This window comes from Osmerus eperlanus, chromosome 7 (assembly GCF_963692335.1).
Source record: "Osmerus eperlanus chromosome 7, fOsmEpe2.1, whole genome shotgun sequence".
In the NCBI taxonomy this organism is placed as follows: Eukaryota; Metazoa; Chordata; class Actinopteri; order Osmeriformes; family Osmeridae; genus Osmerus; species Osmerus eperlanus.
In genome coordinates this window covers 5959745-5986602 of record NC_085024.1, presented here as the reverse complement: position 1 = coordinate 5986602, position 26858 = coordinate 5959745, and the positions used below count along the sequence as shown (strand labels likewise).

Here is a 26858-nt window from a genome sequence, read left to right as displayed (position 1 = left end):
AGAGAGCTTTACAAAAGTGCATAGGTCAATGATCATAAACGAGATAGCCTCAAAAACATTTCGGGTAGCCAAAACATGAAGCTTACATTGTGAAAAGCAAATAAATGCTATTGGGATGAAACATAAGAGCATGTAGTTAAACAAGTTACAATGAAACAACATGAACCTCAAAAGTCCAAGAGATTTCCTGTAGGAAACCAAGCAACAATAATATAATTTACAGGGAGTACAAGTAGTTAAATCAGTTACAACTAACAAACAAGTGCAACAAGACCCTCAATAAGTGTCATTGTGTTCCTGGAGGAAATAAACGAAACTAACAACAGATCCAGCAAATCTTTCTTAAGTACCGGTGTACTCCCGGAACAAATAAGTCTTTAGCCTTTTCTTGAATGTAGGGAGACAGTTAGTGTCTCTGATGGAGGTGGGGAGGTGATTCCATCATTGGGGGGCTAGACAGGAGAAGAGCTTGGGTTGGGAACGGGCGCTGTTGAGAGGTGGGACTACCAGACGGTTGTCAGAAGAAGACCAAAGGTGTGGTCGGGTGCAGTCCCGTTCACCGCTCGGACGGTCAGTACCAGAGTCTTGAATTTGATATGGGCCGTGATGGGTAGCCAGTGAAGGGAGATGAGGAGCGGGGTAACATGGGAGCGTCTGGGTAGGTTGAAGACCAGGCAGGCTGCTAAGTTCTAAATCTTCTGGAGAGGGCGGGTTGCGCATGCTGGGAGACCTGCGAGTTGCAGTAGTCCAACTTGGAGAGGACAAGTGCTTGGACTAGCAGCTGGGTGGAATGCTCAGACAGGTATCTCCTGATTTTCCGGATGTTGTAGGGTGAATCTACACGACCGGGAGACTGCAGCAATGTGGGCCGTGAGGGAGAGCTTGTCATCCATGGTAACCCCGAGGTTCCTGGCAGAGGATGAAGGGGTCACCGTCGCAGATCCCAGGGTGATATCTCCCATGAGAGATCATGGGAGATGGAGGGTTTGGCCGGGATGATGAGAAGTTCTGTTTTGGCGAGGTTCAGCTGGAGGTGGTGGTTGGTCATCCAGGCGGAGATGTCTGTGAGGCAGGCCTCGATTCTAGCTGAGATCCCCCGAGTGCCAGACATGCCCATCTCAGAAAGTCTAGCGACCAGGATCTGATGGTTAACCGTATCAAATGCTGCAGAAAGGTCCAGCAGGTTGATGACGGATGACCTTGAGTCTGGCAGACTGGAGGGCAGTGGTGACTGACAAGAGGGCAGTTTCTGTGGAGTGGCCAGTCTTGAACCCTACATTATACATTATAATATATATGTATATTTAGGAGGTTTATTATATTTTAGCTTATCATAGATGTAATCTATGTTCTGAGTACTTATATGTTATGCCCGGTTGCTTTGAGTTGTGTTGTCCTAAGAATTTCAGTGCCGAGTCTGACCTTGTGTTCTGTGCATCTGACAATACAAGACTTGAACTTGGGTTAGGACGTCTTGAGGTTGTTGGCTGGAGGTAGAGATAGAGGGATGGTCAGGGTTATAGGGAGTATTATACAGACACACAGAAGGACAAACAACCTATCAACATTTACCAGCTGGTACACACTCACATCCTACGAGTTTCAGTCCAATAGCAGACATTTTATACAGCAAACTTTTATTGTTTTGCCCTTCTACTTACTTCAGGAGTACTGGCATCAGATTCGCTTTTCATAGTACATTTCCTTAAGCAGCAACATGTAGCAAGCATGCAGGCCGCAACATTTGCAATAAAACCAGATTACTTTAAATAATCGGTAACTGAAGAATAGAAGAGTTGTCCAGTTTTTACAGGGGACATTTTGTTCATTTGGTCATTACATTTCTTTAAAACCAACTGTCTAGCCCGGCAAGCCTTCGGCGAGCACAACCATTGTTCTCTCTCATATATATTTATGGGGTGTGCTCAAGCCTTCGGCGAGCAATATTGGCTATGTAGCCCTCAATATTTGGACTACATAGACAACCTTGGTGTCAAAAGGTTTGTCTTGTTAGTCATTTCGTTGCTTGTATTTTTATTTACGTTCCGTTGCACGGTTTAGGAGCTTACTACGTTTTTGTGGCAAAAAGTGCCTTGTGTGGGTGGCAAAAGGGAACTCAGTGCTAGCCTAACATGACAACGTCATCAGACGTTAGCAAGGATGCATAGATACGACGTTCTAGTAAAACAGACCGCGATATCATCGAGCCCTCAGCATTAGTACCGTTACTAAAAGTCTAGGAAAGTTGAGGCTACTTTTCGCTATGTACCTACTTAATATGTTAATCTGCTAGACAAGTAGGTTTCCCCTTCGTTGTTTTGGTGAGCAGTCTCACGAACCCTACTTACCTGGCATCATGGAGCCGACCAGATAAATAGTTATTTAGCACTAGCTGCATATACCTACAGCTGGCAGCTGTGCTCCGTTTTGCTCCTAGATTCAGACTTAGCCCTAGCCTGGTCCTAACCAGGCTCTTGTACATTTCATTTGTACAGAGAGTCTGGGTTCGCTCCATTGACAAGCGTTAACTTCTTTGAAGGCGGGTACTCTGTTGAAGTTTAAAACTATCCCCATAAAAGTTTGTTATGGTTTTGCTCCTCTCCTGTGTACAACCCCAATTCCCAAAAAGTTGGGACGTTGTGTAAAATAAAAATGAAAACAGAATACAATGATTTAAAAATCTCATAACCCCATTATGTTTTTCACAATAGAACATAATATAATACAATTATTCTGAGAATCTGGATAAATCTCTATGTGTAAGGGACAAGGAGGAAAATAAATTCTGCATGCCTGTGATCTTCAGGCACTCACTGCATAAAAAACAGGCATTATTCTGTAATGGAAATCATTGCATGGGCTCAGAAACACCTCCAGAACTTTAGGTTAAAGCTTTATCATGCAAAGAAGAACCCACATGTGAACATGATCCAGAAACACTGCCATCTTCTCTGGGCTAGAATACAGCCCCACTCACCCCCATCACCCTGTGCGACTCCCCAGTCAACACTGTGGAGTCCTTCCACTTCCTGGGCACTATCCTCTCCCAGGACCTCAAGTGGGAACTGAACATCAAGTCCCTCACCAAGAAAGCACAACAGAGGATGTACTTCCTATGGCAGCTGAAGAAATTCAACCTGCCAAAGACAATGATGGTGCACTTCTACACAGCCATCATTGAGTCCATCCTCACCTCCTCCATCACCATCTGGTACGCTGATGCCACTGCCAAGGACAAGAGCAGACTGCAGTGTATCATCTGTGCTGTTGAGAAGGTGATTGGTTGTAATCTGCCTACCCTCGAGGACCTGCACACCTCGAGGACCCTGAAGCGGGCGAAGATTGTAGCCGACTCCTCCCACCCTGGACACTCTGTTCCAGCTACTCCCCTCCGGCAGAAGGCTGCGGCCCATCAGGACCAAAACCTCACGCCACAAGAACAGTTTCTTTCCATCCGCTACTGGCCTCTTCAACAAGGCCAAGGACTCCCACTGACATTTAACTATTATCTATTATTAGTCCATCCGACACCTTTTGCACTACGCACATGCCACCTTATTTGCATTATTGACCATTCATATTCATATTCTTATTTTTATATATATTATTATGTGTTTTTGTAAACCTACATGGCGAATGAAACAAAATTCTGAATCTGATTCTAAAGCTCATTTAAAATGGACTGAGTCAAAGTGGGAAAACTGTTCTGTGGTTAGACAAATTGACATTTCTAATTATTTTTGGAAACCTTGGACGCTGCGTCCTCTGGACTAAAGAGGAGAGGGACCAACCGGCTTGTTATTAGCGCTCAGTTCAAAAGCCTGCATTTCTGATGGTATGAGGGTACATTAGTGCCTATAGAATGGTCAGCTTGCACATCTGGAAAGGCAACATCAATACAGGTTTTAGAGCAACATTTGCTTGCATCCAGGCAAGATCTTTTTCAGGGAAGGCCTTGCATATTTTAGGAAGACAATGTTAAACCACATCCTGCATCTGTTACAACTGCATGGCTTCGTAATAGAAGAGTCTGGGTGCTGCACTGGCCTGCCTGCAGTCCAGATCTTTCACCATTTAAAAACATTTGGTGGATCATGAAACTAAAAATATGACAAAGAAGACCCAGGACCGTTGAGCAGCAGGAATCCTGTATCAGACACAAAAGGGACAACATTCCTCTCCCACAACTCCAGCAACTGATCTCCTCAGTTCCCAGACAGATACAGACTGTTGTTAAAAGAAGAGGGGATGCTACACAGTGGTGAACATGGCCTTGTCCCAACTTTTTTGAGATGTGTTGCTGCCATCATATTCAAAATTACCTTATTTTTTCCTTAAAATTGTACATTTAATCAGTTTAAACATTTGACATGTTTTATATGTTCTATTGTAAATAACATAATTGGTTTATTATATTTGTAAATCATTGTATTGTTTTTTATTTAATTTTACACAACATCCCAACTTTTTTGGAATTGGGGTTGTATTCCTCAACCCCAATTTGCCCCCAAAGTACACACACAAAAACAGTATGTATGAAATGTATTTAATTGAGGGGCCACTTACCATTTAAAAACAACAAATAAAAGGAATAAATAATAAAAACTAACAAATCCCCCTGTTTACCAGCACCCCACCCTCCATCAGAGTTAAGGCAGCATTATCTAGGCAGCGTCATCTCTGAAGCTTGGCTGGAACATGAGACTGACCTCGGAGGGATCCAGTGGGAAGCTAAACTAAAATACTTCTCTTGCCTGCACAGCCTTACTGTGCTTCCACTCTGAAGTCACAGGAGGGGTATTCATTTACAAGGTAAAGCACATTAAACCGAAATAATCTCAATAAAAAAAAACTTTCTCTAAAAATACACTAAGCCAGGACACATAATGATAGGGATTCAAACTGTTTTATAAAGCCCGCTTTAAAAAGCTGGGATTAAAGTCCCAAACCTGATTTGAAATAACCTAACAAATCAACCGGGGATAAAGCGGTTCACAATCGGCCAATTTTTGTTCTGCAATCTGACTAATTCGAGTCAGGTTCAAATAGTCCAGATAATTGCTGGTCCACTCTATTCTTAAGCAGGCTGAGAGGTAGAACATGGATCATATCAATCCACCATTGCATCAAGCAATGTTAACGGCCGCGTGACCTCTCCCTGAAGTTTTCTTTAAACCGCGTACTGTCAGATCCCTCATCCACCACCTCATCAAAATAAAATGACACTCCATGAAATCGATACATAGGTTGAGGTCCTTTATTACAGACCTTTGCTTCATTGATATACAGGCATTCACCAGAATCAGAAATCCCATTCTGATTGATTAAAAATCCCATACACCTATTAAACACATCTCAGTTTACTTTTTGACATTGTTTTAAATAAATGCTATTAACCAATAACTTTTTGTAACATGGTTTTTGTATCAGGAAAATAGAGGATAGGAGTGTGGATTTCGTTTTTTGGGGGGAATTGTACTGTTAACTATTCATAGACATATTTTATGTAGCATCAGCCTAAACCAGGGTTGCCAGGTCTGTGTGACAAAACCAGACCCATGGCCAATCAAAACCAGCCCAAAACCAGCCCAATGGCCAATAAAACCAGCCCAATATCAGAACTCAAAATATGCCCCTGCCAAACCATATACACTGCTTTTAAAGTCCAACAGCATTGCTATCATTGCCAAATGTATTGTAATATCTACAAAGTAACACCAAATGTTTAGTATGCCAGCCAGCATTAAAAGCAGTTTTCAAGAGGTTTTCTCAGGAGACTGAGAGCATTAGGCACGTGTGCACACGCACAGTGCGTGTGTGTATGTGGGCGTGTCCCATGTCCATGTGCTGATCTGGAGTCAGTTTGGTAGGATTTGGGTATAAATAAATTATTTCATTTAAAATATGGATTTTTATTTAAAGATATTCATGTAATTTACATGCAAAATAGGTCTACCCGAACCAGCGGACAAAACATTCAACCCGCGGCAACAGCGGTAACCCAATTCCGCGGTAAAACCGCGGACCTGGCAACACTGGCCTAAACGTATGATATCACAAACTACCATAAAAGTTAAATGTAGGCTATGTAATCGTCTGTCATTCTGAAATCATTGTAGAATTGATTAAACTAGTGCACAGAGCCTGTGATGCAGTCGGTGATCAAGATGTCAGTGAAACACAGAAATACAGATTCCTTGGACTATAGATGTACTATATTGCCTGTGATAAAATTGGTGGCACATACACACAGATTCCTGATATAATACATAGGGCACAGTGCCCACGATGTCAGTGACACACACAGATTTCTGGAATTATAGATAATGTAGTGCCCGTGATGCAGCTTGTGATACAATTCTCAGATCACAAATGAAATTCTCATAAGTACTTGTTCAACCTCCACATGTAGTTACTTATGAACATCAAAGAATAAATTTCTCATCATTTTAAACAAATTGCCAATGCACTGGTACATTCATGAACATTATTATGTAACCTACAGTTGTCTACTTTTTCCTTCATTGTCAACTGTCATGTTGATCAAAATGTATTATATTAGTTCTCTGTTAATAGACATCTTTACAGACCATTTTGCAGCTTAATGTAGGCGTAAAACGCATTTTGCTACATAATGACTTCTAGTATGTCGATGGTCTACGATCATATTACTATCACATTGTGTTTAGCGTACTTTTTGGCTGAAAGTTCACTTTTCTTAATACTATGCACATAACATGTTTTTCTTCAGACATGATGACCTCTGGTAATGCCACTGTGTCTGTGAAACCTGTCAATGTATTACAATTCTGTATATTTCACAGACTGCCTGCTATGATGGATGTATCATATGCATATTTCATATACTGCAGAAATGAAAATGTACTATGCAACTATCCACCATACTAGTGTTGATTGATATTGACAGTAAACTAGTGATTTCAAAACCATTATCAGGGGTCTACAGTATGTCTGCCAGTGTTGTCATGTTACTGTTATAGCACTTCATGATCTACTGAAACCAAACAACTTAAACATTTGTTTATTGAACTCATATAACATACAATATAAACATCCCAATTAATCAGGATTTGTAACTGGTTATTGTAACCAAAATCCATATTTATCAAGTAATCATTAAAGAAAATGATGATAGTATGGCAGTAGACAGTTACATGTCGGTAAAGTAATACGGCCTTCAAGGATTCTACTCCAACACCTATCCACAGAACTATGATATTCAGCACCGTACTTTGAGCAATGAGGTGAGAGCCAATAATGGCATTAATGTTGAAAACTAAGAGACTGTTAATACATTCATCTTTCTCTATACATACATACACAAAAACACACATTTTGAAACATTACAATACACATTCCACTACACTCCAAATCAAGGCATTCAATAAAAGAAATGAGAAATATTGGCCTTTATACCGGCACTTCGAAGGCCACTGTTTTTCACGGTCAGTAAGTCAATGCACTCATGTTAGACCAGCTATCTAATAACTATACTATATACTCTCTTATCCACAGAGTATGATTATGGCTGGGTAGTCAGGCACATTAGCTTGGTAGTGGTTGGTCTGATACACATGGTGGAATAATGACAAAATTCCCATAAAACATTATACAAATAGCAATTGTGTACAAACAATTAAGTGATTGTTAAAAACTCTGAAACTCTCCAAATGTTCATGTTGTCTAGGCTATTGATAGAACATTTGTCATATATTATAAAACCTATATTGAAAGATAAGACTCTGAATAAGAAGACTTTTGATATTAAAGTGAGGTATTAGCGATCCCTTCCACACTCGGTCGAAGTGGTGTATATTCTGGGAGGTGTATGTACACTAGGAAAAGTTTAGTTTATCCGAGGTGTAGATATCTGCATAGGAGGGTGGGTCTGAGGTCAGTGGGTAGCCTACCCCCCTGGGAAACTCAAACTGGATCCCTGAGTCAGAGGAGAGGCAGTCGAAACCCAGTGAGAGTGATGGAGCTGCCACGCCTCCTGAGTCTATGCCCTGAACAGAGAGGACAGAACAGTCAGATGTGTGTGTGTACAGGCATGTGTGTCTCAAGTCTAGCCCCTGAACAATGAGGATAGAACAGTCATGTGTGTGTGTGGTGTGTCCTGATGCTAGCCCCTGAACAAAAAGGCCGTGTGGAAGTGGGAAGTCAAGGTCATCCCATACCTGAAAATATGAGGCAACTTCATAGGATGGAGGCTCATCACCAGCAACGACATTGAACTATGGAATAAACACAGACACATATTATAGAAAGGAAAAGTTTAACACTCATTTAACCAGAGGGAAAGAGTGAAAGCAGAAAAAAAGGTCAGAAGACACAACCAGATAAACGAAGGGAGAAAAATGGAAGAACAGAATTGTGGAGTAAAGAAGAAAAAAAGAGAAACAAGATTGATGCTGGACGTACTGGATGAGTCAAGACATCTGCGTCTTGAGGTTGTTGGTTGGAAGTAGAGATAGAGGGATGGTCAGGGTTATAGGGAGGATTGTGTTGGATCCCAGTATACGGTTCTGTGGGTCTAGGGCCAATATTGGTGGTCTGCAAAACACACACAATATTTAAATGTATTCATTTAGCAGACGCTTTAATCCAAAGCGAATTCCAAGAGACAAAAAAAAAATGCATAGGTCAATGATCGTAAACAACGAGATAGCCCCAAAACATTGTGGGTAGCCAAAACATATATTATACAGGTACACAGAAGGACAAACAACATATCAACACTTACCAGCTGGTACACACTCACATCCTATGAGTTTCAGTCCAATAGCATACATTTTATACAGCAAACTTTGATTGTTTTGCCTTTCTACTTACCTCATGATGGAAGACAACCAGTTCTTCAGGAGTACTGGCATCAGATTCGCTTTTCGTACTACTTTTCCTACAGCAGCAACACTTGGCAAAGCACGTAGCAAGCACGCTGACTGCAACACTTGCAAGAAGCACAGGATAGTTGACTTTAAAACCTGTATCTGTTACTGAATAATAGAAAAGAGTTAGTCAGTTATTACAGGGGACATTTTGAATCATTGGAATTCTTAAAAACCAACTGAAGAACCAACTGTGTAGCCCAACAGGTCTTATTGTATCTTATCATATCTCATCAGAATCAAACAACTATGTTAAATTTACTAATAACATAAATTTGTATTTTTCTGAAACTGCATTGTAATACTGCATATTGTACTGTGACTAACCTGGTATATGTTGTGATACAACAGTTAGCTCCACCACCTTAGCCAGGTTCCCATGTCTGTCTCTGACCCAGAAGGTGCCTTGATCTTCGGGCATCAAATCTGTGATCTGCAACTCTTTTGTGAGCCCGCCAACATAGTGAATCCTTTCCTTAAACAGCCACCTTTGTGTGAGAGAGCAGATAAACACACAAGGCCCTTTACAAGGTTCTAATCCTGCCTCCAGTCATTTGGTATGCCTTTGCTCTTCTCCTGTGTATTCCCCTACCAAACGTAAAATGTAATAAATACATTATTAAAAAACACAATATATTTACAGTACCAGACACAGGTTTGGACACATTTTCCCAGGTTTGGACACATTTGCCCATGGGAAAATGTGTCCAAACCTTTGACTGGTACTGTATATATATATATATATATATCATAAATTGGATTGAGGGGTGACAGCCCACTTACCATATAAAAACAACAACAAAAAAGGAATAAATAATAAAAACAGAATACCTGTTTACCAGCACCCCACCCTCCATCAGAGTGAATGATGAGGCAGCATCATCTCTGAAGCTTGGCTTGAATGCAAGGCTGACCTCGGAGGGATCCAGTGGGAAGCTAAACTCAAAGACTTCTCCTGCCTGCACAGCCTTACTGAGCTTCCACTCTATAACAGGAGGGGTATTAATTTACAAGGTAAAGGGCACAGTAAACCAAGATAACATTCTCTATAAAAATGCCACCTGATCCCCAAATGTACAATCCTCAGTTGAAGCTGCTCTGTACCTTCAATGTAGATGCGGAATCGGTGAAAGAACTTCCCTCTTCTCCCTCGCAAGGTGTAAACACCTTGGTCTGTCTGAGTCAGATTATCCATCACAAAGTTTCCATTCTCTAGTGTCCCTCTGGCTGTGTTTACAGGATGGGTGCGGTCCCACATGACAATAACCTTGTCATCATTTAGTGGAGAGTAGTCGATGAGGGAGACAGCTCTGGACACCTCAAAGGAGTAACTCATTCCATATTTTAGCCATGCTTCTACTGAACAATCTAAGAGATGAGTGGATGAAGAGATGGACAGGTCAGCACTATATCATATATAATGCATTCTGACATATAAGTACATACGTTCTTACCCCATTAACGGTATACAGCTCTGTGGCAGATAATCTAAATGGTTTCAATCAAATTACAACAACATGTTTTTAAACCTGCATGGAATAATGTTTGGCGATGTGGTCTCACCTTTTACTGTAATGCCGAGAACAGGCAAAGGTTTATCATTCTCTGGAAAGAGAACTGAGTATATTCCTTCATCATCCATGGTAACATCCTGTAATTTTGTGGAGAAGGACCTTCTCTTGAACCGAGGGTCAAGAGACGTGCTCTTCAAAACACAAAGTTAGAGTATATCTTAGAACGTTTATTCTATTTGGATAGCAAAGGAGTAAAAATGTGGTTTATTTGTTTTCTTTTTTCACAATGCCAATTATCAAACCTCCTAAACAAATACCCATTCTAACAACGTGACGATTGTGCTGTGCAAAATTGCATGTGTGTGTGTCTGTCCGTCAGACTGTGGCAGTCTCACTCACCTCATCCATCACCATTGTGATGAGGCCAGGGGGAGAAGATGGAGTGAAGAACACTTTATGTAAGTACATTGAGACAGATACATCGTCTGGGAAGAGGGCGTCATGTCCATAGCACACCACATTAGTTTTGTAGGCTGAACGATTGGGAGATAGAAAGTTAGAGTTAGAACATTTGTTAAACGTTTCACTTCAACCTTACAATTCACGTAAATCTCACCATGGCAGATACTGAGAACGCTCAGAAGGATCCAAGGCAGCATGATCTCTACCGGACACAGGGAAATAGACAACGTCGTGAATGATGCAGGCCCTAACCCTATGTAAGCATAATATGCACATCACAACAATAAACATTTACATGTAATCATTCAGCACGATTATACGCATAGCAACGTAAAAACTACTCGCATCGTTTTTGATCAAAACTATTCTTTATGGAAGAATGTCGATTTTATGTCAACATTCTAAACCAAATTGAACCATTTGGTGACGTAGCCAACGTAAACTGAACATCATGTCCAATAACAAGATTCCACAGTTCCAGAAAACAGGCAAAAGATGCAATGTGTATATATATCTAATTTACATAAGTTTCCGTTCGCAAAACAACATTTTTTTTAACAGTTCCCACATGACTATGAGGCTGAACCAAACGAAGGGGTGGACCCCTCTCTACAGTTGTCTAACTGTCAAGACTGCATGAAGGTAACACACTCCCATTTTCCGTTTAACAGCTACAACAGCCTACTCACCAATTTCTATTCCTTGCAACCACTGCGTAGATTACAATTTAAACGTGAAAGTCACTGGTACATTGTTATGGAGGCAGGTAGCCTACATTTTGTTCGACGAAACCCAAGATTGAGCGTACTAGCGCTCCCTAGTGATGGGTCGTTCGCGAATGAGCCGGCACTTGTAGGTGAACGTCGGGAGCTGGCTCGCATATCTAAAGAGCCGACTCTATTTTTAATAGGCCTAGATTAATATAGCCTGTAGAAATAAATTAAATGTAATTATGTAATAATGAAATAATGAATGGTTTTAATTGTAGGCCTATTTAAAATAATTTACTAATTCAAAGAACAACAAAACAATTATTATATAGGCTTTAAGGCGCACACACATTCGTTTCGACTGTCTGATCAGCCTCACATTCTGTTCGTGTCAATCATACACGCGGTGTCAACCAATTATACTGCATGAGGGAGGGCCGAGCCAACTCACACACACAGTCAGACGAGTAGTCGACACTCGGAGGAGAGCCATAACAAATCAATGCATTTTTAAAGACATTGAGTATGATTTCATGTAATAATTTAATTAGAATTGTTTTCACACCTATCATAGTCAAAGTCATAATTAAAACATGTATTTCTTAAAGAGCCGTTTAGGAGCCAAAAGAGCCGGCTCTTTTCAGTGAGCTGAGTCAAACAAGCTGGCTCACGAAAAAGAGCCGGAATGCCCATCACTAGGGATAGTCCTACACAATAATCAGTTATTTAACCATTGCTTTAGTGCATAGTGCAACCAAAAAGTCACCATCAATGCAATATCCTCATCAAACACCATATCCTGAGTTGCGAGAACCTCATTAAATTCACTGATGTGTCTGGTATTCAAATGTTTACATGGTAGTGATTTTATTAAACAACGCACTCAAAGTAGCAGACACACTAGGGGTGTAACGATACACTCAGCTCACGATTCGATACGTATCACGATACTGGGTGTACAATACAATACGTATCAGGATATTTTGAACAACATTTTAAATGAAACTGAAATTCAATTAACAGATTTATTTCCAAAACAGTAAACATTTTAAATAATTTTCTTTGTTGTACATAAAATTTAGTTAACTCAGTTCAAACGATTCCTGTAAATGCACGCATGACGCAGAGTAGGTTGCGTGCTGGTAGCTCAACCAATAGGATCAAACGGACGTCATATTGTAAAAATATTGCAATAACTCTACGATACATATTGTAAAATGTTTGTATTGCAATATATTGTTCCACAATATATTGTTACACCCCTAAGACACTAGATTAGCTTCAAGAGGTGATTGTGCCATTTCATATAGGTCAAGCTCTTTTAGCAAATCTGCATTTTCTGTGAATTCAGCACACCGTGGAATGCTCTGCCATCACACATCCGCACAAAAGACATGTACAAAACATTCAAACAAGGAATGGCCTGTTGCCAATCAGGTTTGCAAGCATTAATGTACTGTCTGTCCTGCTTGTTTGCCTATATGTGCATTTGTCTTGTTTAAGTGTTGATGTATGTTATGTGTCTCAGTGTTATATATGTGCAGGTACACTTTTGCTTATATGTGAATTGGTTTTGTCTATACGTTACTGTCTGTTTATCGACTCATTTTAGTCTTATTATGTTATTTGACATTTTTGTAATTTTAGGCTGCCTTCAATTTGGCTGGGGACAGCAGATGAAAATTAGCCTCTCTGACTCACTCTGGCTCACTCTGGCTAACTTACAGTTTTGCTGTTGATTGGTGTGCATTGTACCTGCAAAATAAAATAATTTTATTTTTATAGAATGTTTGTACTTGAGTATTGAATCACATGCAAATTCACAGCGACCGCCAGGGCCCAAATCCAGACAAGCCGGGTGGTCATGTCAGTTTGTTGTTAAAACACACACTAAGCCAAAAAAACACATTTGTCTGTAAAACACAAGTAATTAACTGGCGGTCTGTTATCAACCATTGTAGTTTAAAATGCACGTAATTTGATGTTGAGTTCAACAACCGCATTAACCCTGAGAGACCCCTTGTTGTAAAATTACAACGTCACCTTTAGCTCTTTAATTTCCAATTTCTTTTTTTGGAAAGACCAAATGTATCCAATAGCATTGCAAGGCACAACGACCACATTTACATAACCAATTTTGGTTATGTAAATGTGGTTGTTCAAAAAAACCTTATTTGCAAATGTCTTTTTTGGAGAGCTAAAGGTGATGTTGAAATTTACAGGGTTAAGCATCTGTAACAATGTAACCACATGTCAATTTTACAGTGCATCAGGGAAGTATTCACAGCGCTTCCCTTTTTCCACGTTGTTGTGACAGCCGTATTCCAAAATGTATCAAATGCATTTTTTCACAATGATAATGTGAAGTTTTTAATTTATTTTTGCAATCTATTAAAAATAAAAAACGAATAAATCACATGTACATAAGTATTCACAGCATTTGCCATGACACTCAGTTCAGGTGCATCCTGTTTCCACTGATCATCCTTGAGATCTAACTACAACTTGTTGTAGTACATGTTAGAGCACAAACCAAGCCATAAAGTCCAAGGAATTGTCTGTAGACCTCCGAGACAGGATTGTATCGAGGCATAGATCTGGGGAAGGGTACAGAAAAATGTCTGCAGCATTGAAGGTCCCAATGAGCACAGTGGCCTCCACCATCCGTAACTGGAAGAAGTTTGGAACCACCAGGACTCTTCCTAGAGTTGGCCGCCTGGCCAAACTGTGTGATCGGGAGAGAAGGGCCTTAGTTGTCAAGGATGTGACCAAGAACCTGATGGTCACACTGACAGAGCTCCAGCGTTGCTCTGTGAAGAGAGGAAAACCTTCCAGAAGAACAACCATCTCTGCAGCACTCCACCAATCAGGCCTGTATAGTAGAGTGACCAGATGGAAGCCACTCATTAGTAAAAGGCACGACAGCCCGTGATTTGCCAAAAGGCACCTGAAGGACTCTTAGACCATGAGAAACAAAATTCTCTGGTCTGATGAAACAAAGATTAAACTATTTTCCCTGAAGGCCAAGCGTCATGTCTTTCACTTTGTCATTATGGGGTATTGTGTTTAGAATTGAGGGGAAAAAATGAATTTAATCAATTTTGGAATAAGGCTGTAACATAACAAAATGTGGAAAAAGTGAAGCGCAGTGAATACTTTCCGTATGCACTGTACATGGCCGTGTGCATGGGTATTCATGAGCAGTAGGACACAATACATTTGACATGCAATCCTTGACTTGAAAACAATTAAGTCTAGTTTATTATAGAGGTTTTGATACAGCTAATTCTGGTAAGTCATTTTAAAGCGCTTAGGACCTGTTGGGAATTAACCCAACTTCGATGAGGATATGAAACATCCAACATTATAAATGTCGTCTTATGAAAACAATTGATTTTGATCAGAAACTTTTTTTTATGTATATTGTAACTTTGAGGCTGGTTTTCTTATGTAGATTTTGAGACAACATTTCACAAAGTAATCCATGTCCAAACTGTTGACAGAGGGGAAGGCGTCTTGTCTTGACTACTCGTGTCCATGGCACGTTAGCCCCGCCTGCCTGCGAGGCTCGGTTTTGAACCCTCTCTAGAAGTCTGTCCTTTCCTTTCTTTGAGGTTTGAGAAATCAATGGAGGTGTGAAAGGTTGGCGGGATTACACAGAGACCATCAGGTAATGTAATTTTGTCAAGGTACTGTTCGTACTGGCTCTGTACATTTTTTCGGCTCTCGGTCTGACACCGGATTGTCATGACTTCAATTAGATAGCCTAGCTAGCTGATAGCTATTAGTGTTAGCTAGCTATCTAGCTAACATTAGCCAGTCTAGCTAGGGTTCCCACATGCTTGCTATAGCTAGCTAGTCATGTCCTAATGTTAGTTTGCGCGGTGGTGTGGGGTACGACACTGTCTGCTAAAAACTGGTTAGCTGGCTAGCTGGCAGGCAAACACACCTCGACTAGCTATTAGAAAGGGTAGCTCTAGCTATCTAGCTAACGTTTTTTGCCAGGAAATTAATTCCATTATGCTCTTTTCAACGTAAAGTTAGTTACCTAATCGGCCAGTTTTCGTTTTCTATAGCTAAAGTAGCTACCTGTTCAAAAGATGGGAGTATCAGACTGAGGAAGGACCCAACCATAATCCTGGGGTGAAGTAGTAGTCACTTTCCAGTCTGACCTGACTGCACGCGGACAAAAGCAGTTCTAGTGGGCTACGTCAGAATGTAGCGAGCAATAAAAATCATTTCTTCTCTGCTGGAATGTTTTTAATGTTATACATCTTGGTATGGTAGCTATCTTTATAAAGTAATTGTCACAGAAGATAAGTAAGTAAGTAAGTAAGACTTTATTTATATAGCACATTTCATACAAGAATTGCAGCTCAAGGTGCTTTACATAAAACCAATAAAATCAATAATACAAGTGATAAACAATTCAAACAAAAATAAAAATCCCAATAAGATCTCTGTTCAAGAGAGAAACCAACTTTAAACATGCATCTTAAAAGTAACAATAATATAATTAATAAAAGTAGGAAAACCCTTTTGAGATAAAATTACTTAAATGCTTTGGTAAAAAGGTAGGTTTTAAGCTGTCTTTTAAAAATGTCTAGAGTGTTTGCTTCCCTAATATTTATGGGTAATTTGTTCCATAGTTTTGGGGCGTAATTGACAAAGGCCGAATCACCAATCTTCTTATGACTGCTTCTGGTGACCTCTAATAGGCCTGCATTTGATGATCGCAGTGTTCTAGCTGGTGTGTAGTTTATAAAGGAGTTAGCAATGTAGCTAGGTCCTTGTCCGTGTAGAGCTTTGTATGTGAGGAAAAGGACCTTAAAGTCAATTCTGAAGGTAACAGGGAGCCAGTGTAAAGTAGCTAGGACAGGACTAATGTGTTCTCTCCTTTTAGTTTTGGTTAATAATCTAGCTGCAGAATTTTGAATGAGCTGTAGTCTTTCAGTGGTTTTCTTGGGAATACCAGTGAAAAGTATTATCCAGTCCAGCCAGCTGGATATAAAAGCATGAATTAACTTCTCTGCATCATTTTGGTTTATGAATGGTCGTACCTTTGCTATATTCCTCAGGTGAAAGAAAGCTGTTTTGGTCACTTTATTAATGTGAGAGTTGAAATTCAAATCTGAGTCCAGGATTACACCGAGACTCGTCACCTCTGGTTTAAGACAGGGGGTTAAACCTCCAAGATTCTTAATAAGCATCTCTCTTTTGGATTTGGGGCCACATAGTAGGACTTCGGTTTTGTCTTCATTTAATTTAAGAAAGTTAGCGTTCATCCATTTGTTTATTGCCAACAGGCAGTTGGTAATGGAATTGATGGCCGTTGCATCGTTGGGTTCAGTGGATATATATAGTTGTGTGTCATCCGCATAGCTATGGAAATCTATGTTATGTTCTCTGATTATGTCGCCGAGTGGTAACATATAAAGAGAAAAAAGTAATGGACCTAAGCAGCTTCCTTGAGCAACCCCGTAGCAGTTCTCATGTTTCTTGGACCTATGGTCACCTAAACTAACATAAAACTTCCTTCCTGTGATATATGATTTCATCCAGTTCAATACACTATCCGTGAACCCAATAAGCTTTTCCAGTCTATTGATTAGGATGTCGTGATCAATTGTATCAAATGCTGCACTGAGATCTAACAGGATAAGGATAGAGACTTTATTTGCATCAGAGTTTAGTCTGAGGTCGCTAATTATTTTGGTGAGAGCAGTTTCAGTACTGTGATATTTCCTGAAACCTGACTGCGAGACTTCCAGGATGTTATTTTCTTCAAGAAAAGAATTTAATTGGACTAAAACTATCTTTTCCAGTACTTTACTAATAAATGGAAGGTTTGATATTGGTCTGTAATTTGCAAGTAGACTGTTATCCAATTTGGGTTTCTTTAATAGTGGCTTTACAACAGCTGTTTTGAAGGCATCTGGGAAAACGCCAGTTCTAAGGGATGTGTTTATAATAACCACAACTTATACACAACTTGATAACTTTTTTTGGACACCCTTTGGAAGTCACCCTTTCACTCGTAGTATAGACCCTATGCGTGTCAACTGTCTGTCACATAGCGAGGCGCATTCCTCGCTGCTTATCATATTCTACGAAGTTAAATTGAGGTGGTAGAGAGTTCTGGGAACTTCAGCTCTGTTGGAATTTTGCTGGCAGGAACAGCAATGGGGGAACCCATCAACAGTTGAAGGACGCGTTTTCATTCATGTACTCTTGAATATGACAAAGAGCGTACTGTGTTTGTCTTTACTTAAAAATAAGCCCACATCCAGTAGCCTGTGACATTTAGCATAAACAAATTATTGAAGAAAGTTGTGATGTCCATTTCATTCCCACATCCAGCGCTTACAGGTTTAGTAATGCTTCGAAACGAGGCCAGGTCAATCAAGGATGCAAGTGGCTTGGCAGCTCGGCAAGTTTGCCACTTAGTTGATGGGATTAAGTCTTTGCAGTCACGCTAATTGTAGACTAATTTTCACTTTTTTTCGAGGGAACAATTAGAATCGGTTATTTTGAATTGAAGGAATGTCAAAATGTTTTATATAAAAACGTGTCTCCTTTAAATCTACCCTAACTACTGGAATAGCACATCCCAAGGTAGATAAAATAAATGACTTGTGTGTGTGTGTGTGTGGGGGGGTTATACGATTACTGAGATTTCTTTCTTTATTCCTTTAGGTTCGTCCTCATGCCAGGTCACCAGATGAGAGTTGTATAGTAGAGGGCTGAGGGGAATTGTGCTGCACTGACTAGGAGCGCAGTTCACAGGTGAGTTGAAGGGACTGTTTAATTTGCACCCCTTACCAATTAAGGGAAAGATCATTTTAAATAATGTCTTAATTAAATAGGGCACCACTCATGATAATGAACAATTTACAGGTTAAAAAATGTCACTGCCCATTAGGTCTTCTCTGCTGTGTGTTTGCATGCCCAGCAAGGCTTTGGCAGAGTTGTTTTTGCTGTGCTGTGTTTGGAGAGTATGTTTGTACAGGGTGTCCCAGAGGCCTCTCAGTGTGGAACTGACATAACCTTTGCCCAGTAGCAGGGGTAACCCATTCATTGTAGTTCAATGGCCTCTGTCACTCTGTTCATAAGAACTCACTGGGTAAAGGTGCTTTACCTTCAGTGCAGATATACAAAGCCAGTTTGCAGTGATCAAAAAAATCCAAGTATGATTCTTTTAACGGGGGAATTTAGTTAGGTATCAACTTCTACGTTGATTTTGTCTTGTGTCTGATGAAGTGTCGAATCTGACATGGGGTTCTCTGCCCTCCCCAGCCCTCCGGGTGCTCTCCTCTGTGTTCAGTCTGCCTCAGGGTGGACAAGCTTCCCACTGTTCAGTAGGAGAGGTTGCCCTGAGTCATAGAAACAATGATGGTGGCCAATGCCAAGTCAGGCTCAGGTAAGCTCCCTCAGAGGAGGGGTCATGCTGGGAATGACTGCTTGAATGGCATCAAGGTCTAACCCAAACTCTATTTTTTTAGAGAGATGCATTGCTATTCAATGGCTGTGTGATTTAGGCTATGGTCTAATACTTTTTTTCCCCCTCTCGGTTTTGTATTGCACTGTTTGATGAGAGAGAGAGATCTGTGAGTGGAACGATTCACTCTGGCAATTGTTGCTTGTTTACATGTATGGAAATGAGGGGCATGTGCAGTGAATTGGCGTATTCATCGTCTGTCCAGTTATTACCATTCTAGATTTAATATGGTTACTTATGTCACCATTTCTAGAATGGTGACATAATTGCGTTGTGCTTTCCTTTCTAACTGGCCGTGCTGCTGCTCCATCTGTCTTGATGACCTCTGGGATGAGTGTGTCAGAGTGGAGTATAAACTGAACTGTGTGTGTGTTCCTACAGCCATGCAGCAGGTGCTGGATAACCTGAGGGACCTGTCCCCAACCACGGGTGCCAAAGACATCGACCTCATCTTCCTCAGAGGCATCATGGAGAGCCCCATTGTCCGCTCCCTCGCCAAGGTATCACCGATGGACACAGACACATCCACACGCACACACACAGATGCACACACACACGGGCACACACACCCATCCACGCCCAACCAAGTTAGCTAGTCAACAGCGTTGTCAAGAAAACACCTTTTCCATCATGTGACGACAACTTCTTTGAAAATGTGACATCACAAATGTCACGGCGGGCACCCCCTCTCAAACATCCGAGGCCTGTGTGGGTACGCTTACAATGCTGTTCTCACATGCAGCGCTGTCATGGGCATTTAGTGATTTACTCCCCCTGCCAGTTGGACCAGAGGAGGTTGAGAACGGATGTCTGACAGGGAGGTGTAAGGTCAGCTGGTCAATGCAGGAAGGGTTGACTAGTTAACAGCTGCATCTATGTTTAAACACGGACAGCGAAATGTCATCCATAAGGAGGTTACAGATGCCAATTAACAGGGCCACTGTTGTCAGGGAATTCTGTCGGTGTGTTACGAGTTTATGACATTGACCTATGGGAAGTTAGGGAACATCTACCCTGCTGGAATGCAGCAGTGCTTCGGTGGTGCGATTGGAAAAGACCTGTCTGCATTCCTCTCTGAGGGCTTGGCTGCAGGGTGTTTACTGTAGGCAGTACAGTGTATGGTTACAGTAGTTCACCGATATCTCACTTCACAGATATAAAAAATACTCTCAATTGACAGCACCAAACCATGTTTATGTAATGTTATCATTAGGATGTGTGATTAGTTGAAGCTCTTTCCTGCCAAGAGACTTATTCCTTGTCTTCTCTAAGAGTTGATGTTCGCACTCTGGTGTTGACATAATATGTCAAGAGTAGAGCCCTTTGTGTTGTTGAAGCTTTTAGAAGATTGCTTTTGAATTTGAACGTAGAAATTTTATGACACTGGATTGAGCAAGGTTTTTTCATAGGTTTCGTACACAGGTGTGTCTGTGTTTCTGCAGGCCCATGAGCGTCTGGAGGATGTGAAGCTTGAGGCAGTAAGGGACAATAACCTTCAGCTGGTGACCGAGATCCTGGACTCGCTGAGCGGGTTGACGGGGTGTGACACAGGTGCGGCCGAACTTGCCAAAATCCTTCAGGAACCTCACTTCCAGGTAAGACAGTTACTTGTTCTCCACACAGGCACACATACACACACTTGATGCACAAGGTAAACTAGTGACACAACTAATTAGGAAACACACTCTACACATACATTTTGACACACAAAGGAATATGTGAAACACTCGCTGTAACATGTACAAACAGGGCACACGATTCAAGCAGCAGAGTCATTCTGATGAACGGACAAACTGTTCACATGAGGGTTAGTCTTGTGGACTGGATGTCAAAGCCTTTTAAGAGTAGCATCATCATATTCCTCAAGAGCCAATCACCCTGCCCCTTCCTCCTCTTGCCTGTGTCTGGACCAATAGGAGGCCGGGGTCTGAGGGGGCTCTGGACTTGGTCCAATGTGACGCTGAGCTGTTAGTATATTTTACAGGGAGAGGTGTGTGTAGCTCAGTGTCTGTGTGAACATCTAGATCTGGACTGTACAGGCTCTTTCAGCTTCATGACTAAACCATTTTTTTTGACAGCTTTGGTGAGAATAATGGGCCATTCCTTCTTTTACTGTTTGTGACAGGTTTATGTATTCTTCTTCTTTTTAAATAGGCTTGTTGGGTTATGCCCTGTCCTGAGTTGTAAATTTGTTCTTGAGCAATGTAGTGTTAATGGGTACTGTCACTCAATGTCACTATTCTAAAATGTTCAAAGCTGTTGCTGTGCTCCTAACTATTTCTCTCTCGATCTTTTTCTCTCTCTCCTTCTTTCTCTGTCCCCTCTCTCTCTTTCTCTCACACAAATGCAGTCTTTGATCGAGGCCCATGACAAGGTGGCCGCTAAGTGCTATGAGATGCCACACAAGGAAGTTAACAACGAGGCCATGGTGACCAGCATGATCATACCAGTTGACGCTGTCAGGATGATTGGGATCCAGAAGAAGGCAGGGGAGCCCCTGGTGAGTGAGGTCTCTCTGGCCCCCTGGCCTAGTTTCCCCTCACACCCAAAGTCATTCTGTTCCAGAGCCGTGGTTCCTGGGTCCAGGTGTTCTTTCACAGAAACCAGAGGGAGTCCCATGAAACAAGCCCAGTCTGGGATGATTGGGGATAATTACTGTTCAAATTAAATAAATGTTGTGTATATATAATAACTATTACAAAATATAATCAAATTTATATAGCCCTTATTACAAGACAATGACGCAGAGGGCTTCACAAACGCCCATAGAACTGCACCTAAATCAACCTAAACCCTAAAGGAATTTGTGATCTCTGTCAGGGCGTGACGTTCCGGGTGGAGCGGGGTGAACTGGTCATCGCGCGGATCCTGCACGGCACCATGATTGACCGGCAGGGAATGCTGCACGCTGGCGACATCATCCGTGAGGTGAATGGGCGCGAGGTGGGCAGCAACCCCAAGGAGCTGCAGGAGCTGCTGAAGCACAGCAGCGGCAGCATCACCCTCAAGATCCTGCCGAGTTACAGAGACACGCCAGCGCCCCCGCAGGTGAGAGAGAGACACTTAAAAAGGTGGTGTCATAATACTGAAACAGCACACACAACCCCCTATGGAAATACAGTAAAGGTCAACTTGAGTGTTGTCAAGGTGTTAATCTGATTTGTGTTTGTTGTGTGTATTCAAAATGGCTCTTCCCCTATTTTTGGGTGTGTGTTGTCCCAGTCAAGCCTGGGTGTAGTGTTGTCACAAAAAACGGTACTCCGGTACCAGAATGTCTGAAGTTACGGTAGTACCGAGTACGGATTCTACCCGGTACCAATGCAGAGTTGGAAGCTCACAAGCACAGTGTTGCCCAAAAAATCTCACCAGAAGTCGCTAGTGGCTCTCTGTAAAGTCGCTAGATGAGTTTTTCTGTGACTAGGGAAGACGAAAAGTTGGCAACACTGGACAAGCAGTTAATGCTGCAGGGGCTACACGAAAAGTTGTTGGCAAAAAAAAGTGGAAGAGCCAATTAAAGAGCCCAATGAAGCATGTGGAGATCCACTACAGAGATTACATCTGAGATATTGTAGGTGACTGTTACTGTCAACAAATGAGAGTTGTTCAGTAAACTATTTTAGTTTTTTGATTTGGTATCGAAAATGGTATCGAGTACCGTGAAATTTCACTGGAATTGGTACAGACTACTGAAATTTTGATACAGTGGCAACACTACCTGGATGTGGGTACGAGCCTCTTGACCTGGTGCTAACCCAGAATGCAAGGCGACTGAAACCGGGCCTGCGAACGCCCTATTAATAACACACAACAGGCTATCTGGGGCATTTAGCAGGGGGAGGAGTGGAGGAGGGAGGCTGTAGTGGAGTAGAGAGCCCTCAGGCAGCAACCATTACCACCCCCCTCCCTACACATACCACCAGGCCCCTGAAACTCTCCCTTGAAAGGCCCTCTGACCCATCTATTGTACCTTTTAACAAACCATCCATACACAGACGCCCTCAAACCTGCTGAGCAGCCCTGTGTAAGGCCAGGGCAGACGGTGACTTTTGACCCTGCAGGAAGTGATGGATGCTGTGTGATAGTGGATCCTCTCCGTTTTTAGTCTTGCCATTGTGTCAGTTGTTCAGATAAATGTGTCACACTCATAATATCTACCTGTACCCAAGATACCATATTTATTCATTTGACACAGTTGTTGTCTAATGCCATCAGGTTTATCTGAAGCCGCATTTCAACTACAACCCAGCCACGGACAGCCTGATCCCTTGCAAGGAGGCCGGCCTGGCGTTTGCCAAAGGAGACATCCTCCACATTGTCAACAAGGAGGACCCCAATTGGTGGCAGGTGAGACGACTCATCCCCGGCAGGAAACATGGACCGCTAGTTTAGGAGTTCGGAGACTGAAATGTACTGTATTCATGGCTTGACTTTGACCTTCTCTGCCCCCCATCCCCTCCAGGCATGTAACCTTGCAGTAGGAGCCACAGGACTGATCCCCAGCCAGTTCCTGGAGGAGAAGAGGAAAGCGTTTGTGCGGCGAGACTGGGAAAGCTCAGGTAGAGAGCTGTTCACCCACAGCTTCACCACTATACATCATTCGGTCCTGAGTCTGGCTGTTCATTCAGTAACAAAAAGAAACAGCCCGAGAATCCAACCTGATCTCGTCATGAAAATACAGAAACTGCAGGGAGTTGTTGGTGCCACCAGGTGGACTAAGGGTGCGTTTTTCATTTTAAACAGGGATTCTCTGCGGGACACTTACTGGAAAGAGGAAGAAAAAGAAAATGATGTACCTGACGGCAAAGAATGCAGGTGTGTACATCGGCCCTCCAGGCCTGTAGTGTAATGTTACAACCTTTCTGCTTTGGGAAAGCTCTCCAGCCAGGCAGAGGACTAAGATAATTGACACCAGGCCATGCATAGGCACACAACTTATTTGGTTCCCACCATTCTCTCAGCCCCAATTCTCAGCCACCTTCAATTGTGTGTGTGTGTGTGTGTGTGTGTGAAGAGCTAGCGAAGCTAATGGTCAAAGCCTGTGTGTGTTCCTGACCAGAGTTTGACCGGCACGAGCTGCAGACCTACGAGGAGGTGACCAAGATGCCGCCTTTCCAGAGGAAGACGCTGGTTCTGATCGGAGCACAGGGGGTCGGTCGGCGGAGCCTGAAGAACAGGCTGACCGTGATCAACCCCCTACGCTACGGCACCACCGTCCCCTGTGAGTGTCCTCTGTGTGTGTGGGACAGATTTATTTTTTAAATTTATATATCAAATATATATGATGTCAAATATTTTTTATATATATATATACATGCACTACCATTTAAAAGTTTGGGGTCACTTAGAAATGTCCTTATTTTTCAAAGAAAAGCCCTTTTTTTCAATGAAGATAACATTAAATTAATCAGAAATACACTCTATACATTGTTAATGCGGTAAATTACTATTCTAGGTGGAAACGTCTGGTTTTTAATGAAATATCTACATAGGTGTATAAGGGCCATTTCCAGCAACTATCACTCCAGTGTTCTAATGGTACATTGTGTTTGCTAATTGCCTTAGAAGACTAATGGATGATAAGAAAGCCATTGAAAACCCTTGTGCAATTATGTTAGCACAGCTGAAAACTATTTTGCTGGTAAGAGAAGCTATAAAACTGGCCTTCCTTTGAGCTAGTTGAGTATCTGGACAATCCAACTTGTGGGAGGTGCTTCAGGAAGCATGGGGTGAAATTTCATCAGATTACCTCAACAAATTAACAGCTAGAATGCCAAAGGTCTGCAATGCTTTAATTGCTGCACTATAAGATCAGAGTTTATACTCAAGCTAGAACCCATCTTCCTCCAGTCACGTCGCGTCTGCCCCGCGAGGAGGAGAGGAACGGCCAGTCGTACTGCTTTGTGACCCGGTCAGAGATGGAGGCAGACATCAAAGACAGCCAGTACCTTGAGCACGGAGAGTACGACGGGAACCTGTACGGCACCAAGATCGACTCCATCCATGAGGTGGTGGACACCGGCCGAACCTGCATCCTCGACGTCAACCCCCAGGTCAGAGGCGTGTGCGCTCACTCACACACGTACTCAACTCTTGTCACTCAAGACACTGTATATTTGGTTGCGGTTCATACTGGAAGGTGGTTTTGTTCTGTCCACAGGCTCTGAAAGTGTTAAAAACGGCTGAATTCATGCCATATGTGGTGTTCATTGCTGCCCCAGAGCTGGACACACTGCGAGCTATGCACAAGGCTGTGGTGGACGCAGGACTGACCACCAAGCTGCTCACGGTCAGTCTCCATCTGTCCTCAACCTGAACATCACTCACTGTGTCTCTGAAAGCCAAATGGTGGCTGTTTTGTGTGACTGATGGGAGACCTCCTTGCCATCTGTCCCCCAGGAGACGGATCTGAAGAAGACGGTGGACGAGAGCGCCAGGATCCGGCGGGCCTACAGCCACTACTTTGACTTGACCATCGTCAACGACAACCTGGACAAGGCCTTCGAGAAGCTGCAAGAGGCCGTGGAACAGCTGTCTCTGATGCCCCAGTGGGTCCCAGTCAGCTGGGTCTACTGAGCCAGCCAGCTGCTACTACCCCCCCTGCTGGTGGACACAAACGGCCCCGACCGCAGGGCCTGGGACGGGGGTCCTCCCCAGAAGAGAGGGGGTGTAAAAGCACACTTACTGGGTGTTCGACCCCTAGGCTGTGGAGCCCAGGCTTGACCTGCTCCAAACCAACAGACATGCCCCCCTGTACACTATGCAACTTGGTTCACATTACACAGAAAGTGTACTTATTTATTTGAATTTTTTTTTTTTTTTTTTTTTTTATAACTTAAAATCCGTTCACTAACATGGATCGGAGAGGAACTAGTATCATGCTGTTAAGGTGTTTTAAAATGTTCAATTGTATTGCTGTTACTCCTAACAACTATATAATACTTGATTTTAATTGATGATTAATTATCATTTTAGGACATACAGTTATATATATTTATTCTTGCAAAGGTGAGGAGGGCTTGCTTTAGAAGGATACCTCAGTTTTACTCTGTTTACAGTGCAAGACATCATACAGTGCTTCATCTCATTGTCTCACTACCCCGACCATGTAAAACATCTAATACCTGTCATCAAGTCCTCCTTCAACTATTGAAGCCATATCCTGAAACATCTCTATCTTTAAGGCAAAACTTTGAAGGGCTTAGACAGATACATAACTACCATATCATAACATGACCTTGTTTTGGTCCTTAAGAAGTCATTCAAGGCTTATGTATTATATTTATATCTTAAAATGTTTTGGTGTTGCTAGACTGTCACTGGTTTCAGAACCATTGGCATGTCTACCTGCTGGGTCAGTATTTTGTCTACCATTTGGGTCAGTACTTTGTGTAAATGTATGTTTTAGACTGTCACCACAGTAGGTATGGTGCTGTGTTTGAGTTGGTTTGGGAAAACAATTTCCAGAAGATTTTTTACAGGGTACTGCATCTCAGAGAACCATCCCATTTGATGTGATGTTACTGAAACTTAACAGTTCTTAACAATAGCCATATCAACCTACAAGTATATATATATATTTTACAGTTACAACAGAAAAAAACTTGTATTTTCAAATGTGTCAATAAATTAACTAGTGTTTTTTTTCTAATGAACTAAACATTTTCTCATTGTTTTACATCAAACTTATTTTACCGTAAAAACTTTAAACCTTTGTCTGAGTATATTCCTGCAAAAAAAATCAACATTTTCCCCTTTACAGCCAAGT

General features: G+C 41.9%; 2 protein-coding genes and 1 long non-coding RNA gene across 8 annotated transcripts; 2 read left to right on the top strand and 1 right to left on the bottom strand.

Moving 5' to 3' along the window:
- Positions 1-6821: 6821 nt before the first annotated feature.
- Positions 6822-15827, bottom strand: LOC134024226 (uncharacterized). Of its 5 annotated transcripts, none has more exons than XM_062466769.1 (11): positions 15685-15827; positions 11040-11087; positions 10823-10956; positions 10473-10614; positions 10014-10277; positions 9741-9894; positions 9237-9397; positions 8854-9017; positions 8443-8574; positions 8199-8255; positions 6822-8027 (listed from the first exon to the last, which is right to left on the bottom strand). In XM_062466769.1, the coding sequence occupies exons 2-11, from the start codon at positions 11080-11082 to the stop codon at positions 7857-7859; spliced, it is 1422 nt and encodes a 473-aa protein (XP_062322753.1). In that variant the 5' UTR covers positions 11083-11087; positions 15685-15827; the 3' UTR covers positions 6822-7856. The 5 variants fall into 5 exon arrangements, 4 of the variants coding, with proteins under 4 accessions (XP_062322753.1, XP_062322751.1, XP_062322750.1 ...); XM_062466767.1 differs by having other exon boundaries at positions 11040-11138; positions 15685-15801; XM_062466766.1 differs by lacking the exon at positions 15685-15827 and adding an exon at positions 11575-11724 and having other exon boundaries at positions 11040-11138.
- On the top strand, positions 10855-13669 carry LOC134024228 (uncharacterized). The gene is made up of 3 exons (XR_009930863.1): positions 10855-11142; positions 11447-11527; positions 13243-13669. It is a non-coding gene; the product is annotated as an uncharacterized LOC134024228 (long non-coding RNA).
- Positions 15117-26804, top strand: pals2a (protein associated with LIN7 2, MAGUK p55 family member a). Of its 2 annotated transcripts, XM_062466764.1 has the most exons (14): positions 15117-15265; positions 18292-18381; positions 18892-19015; positions 19475-19593; positions 20536-20688; positions 21444-21593; positions 21914-22141; positions 23306-23437; positions 23553-23649; positions 23834-23905; positions 24150-24311; positions 24941-25143; positions 25251-25379; positions 25490-26804. In XM_062466764.1, the coding sequence occupies exons 3-14, from the start codon at positions 18985-18987 to the stop codon at positions 25664-25666; spliced, it is 1653 nt and encodes a 550-aa protein (XP_062322748.1). In that variant the 5' UTR covers positions 15117-15265; positions 18292-18381; positions 18892-18984; the 3' UTR covers positions 25667-26804. The 2 variants fall into 2 exon arrangements, with proteins under 2 accessions (XP_062322748.1, XP_062322749.1); XM_062466765.1 differs by lacking the exon at positions 18892-19015 and having other exon boundaries at positions 15118-15265.
- Positions 26805-26858: the final 54 nt, after the last annotated feature.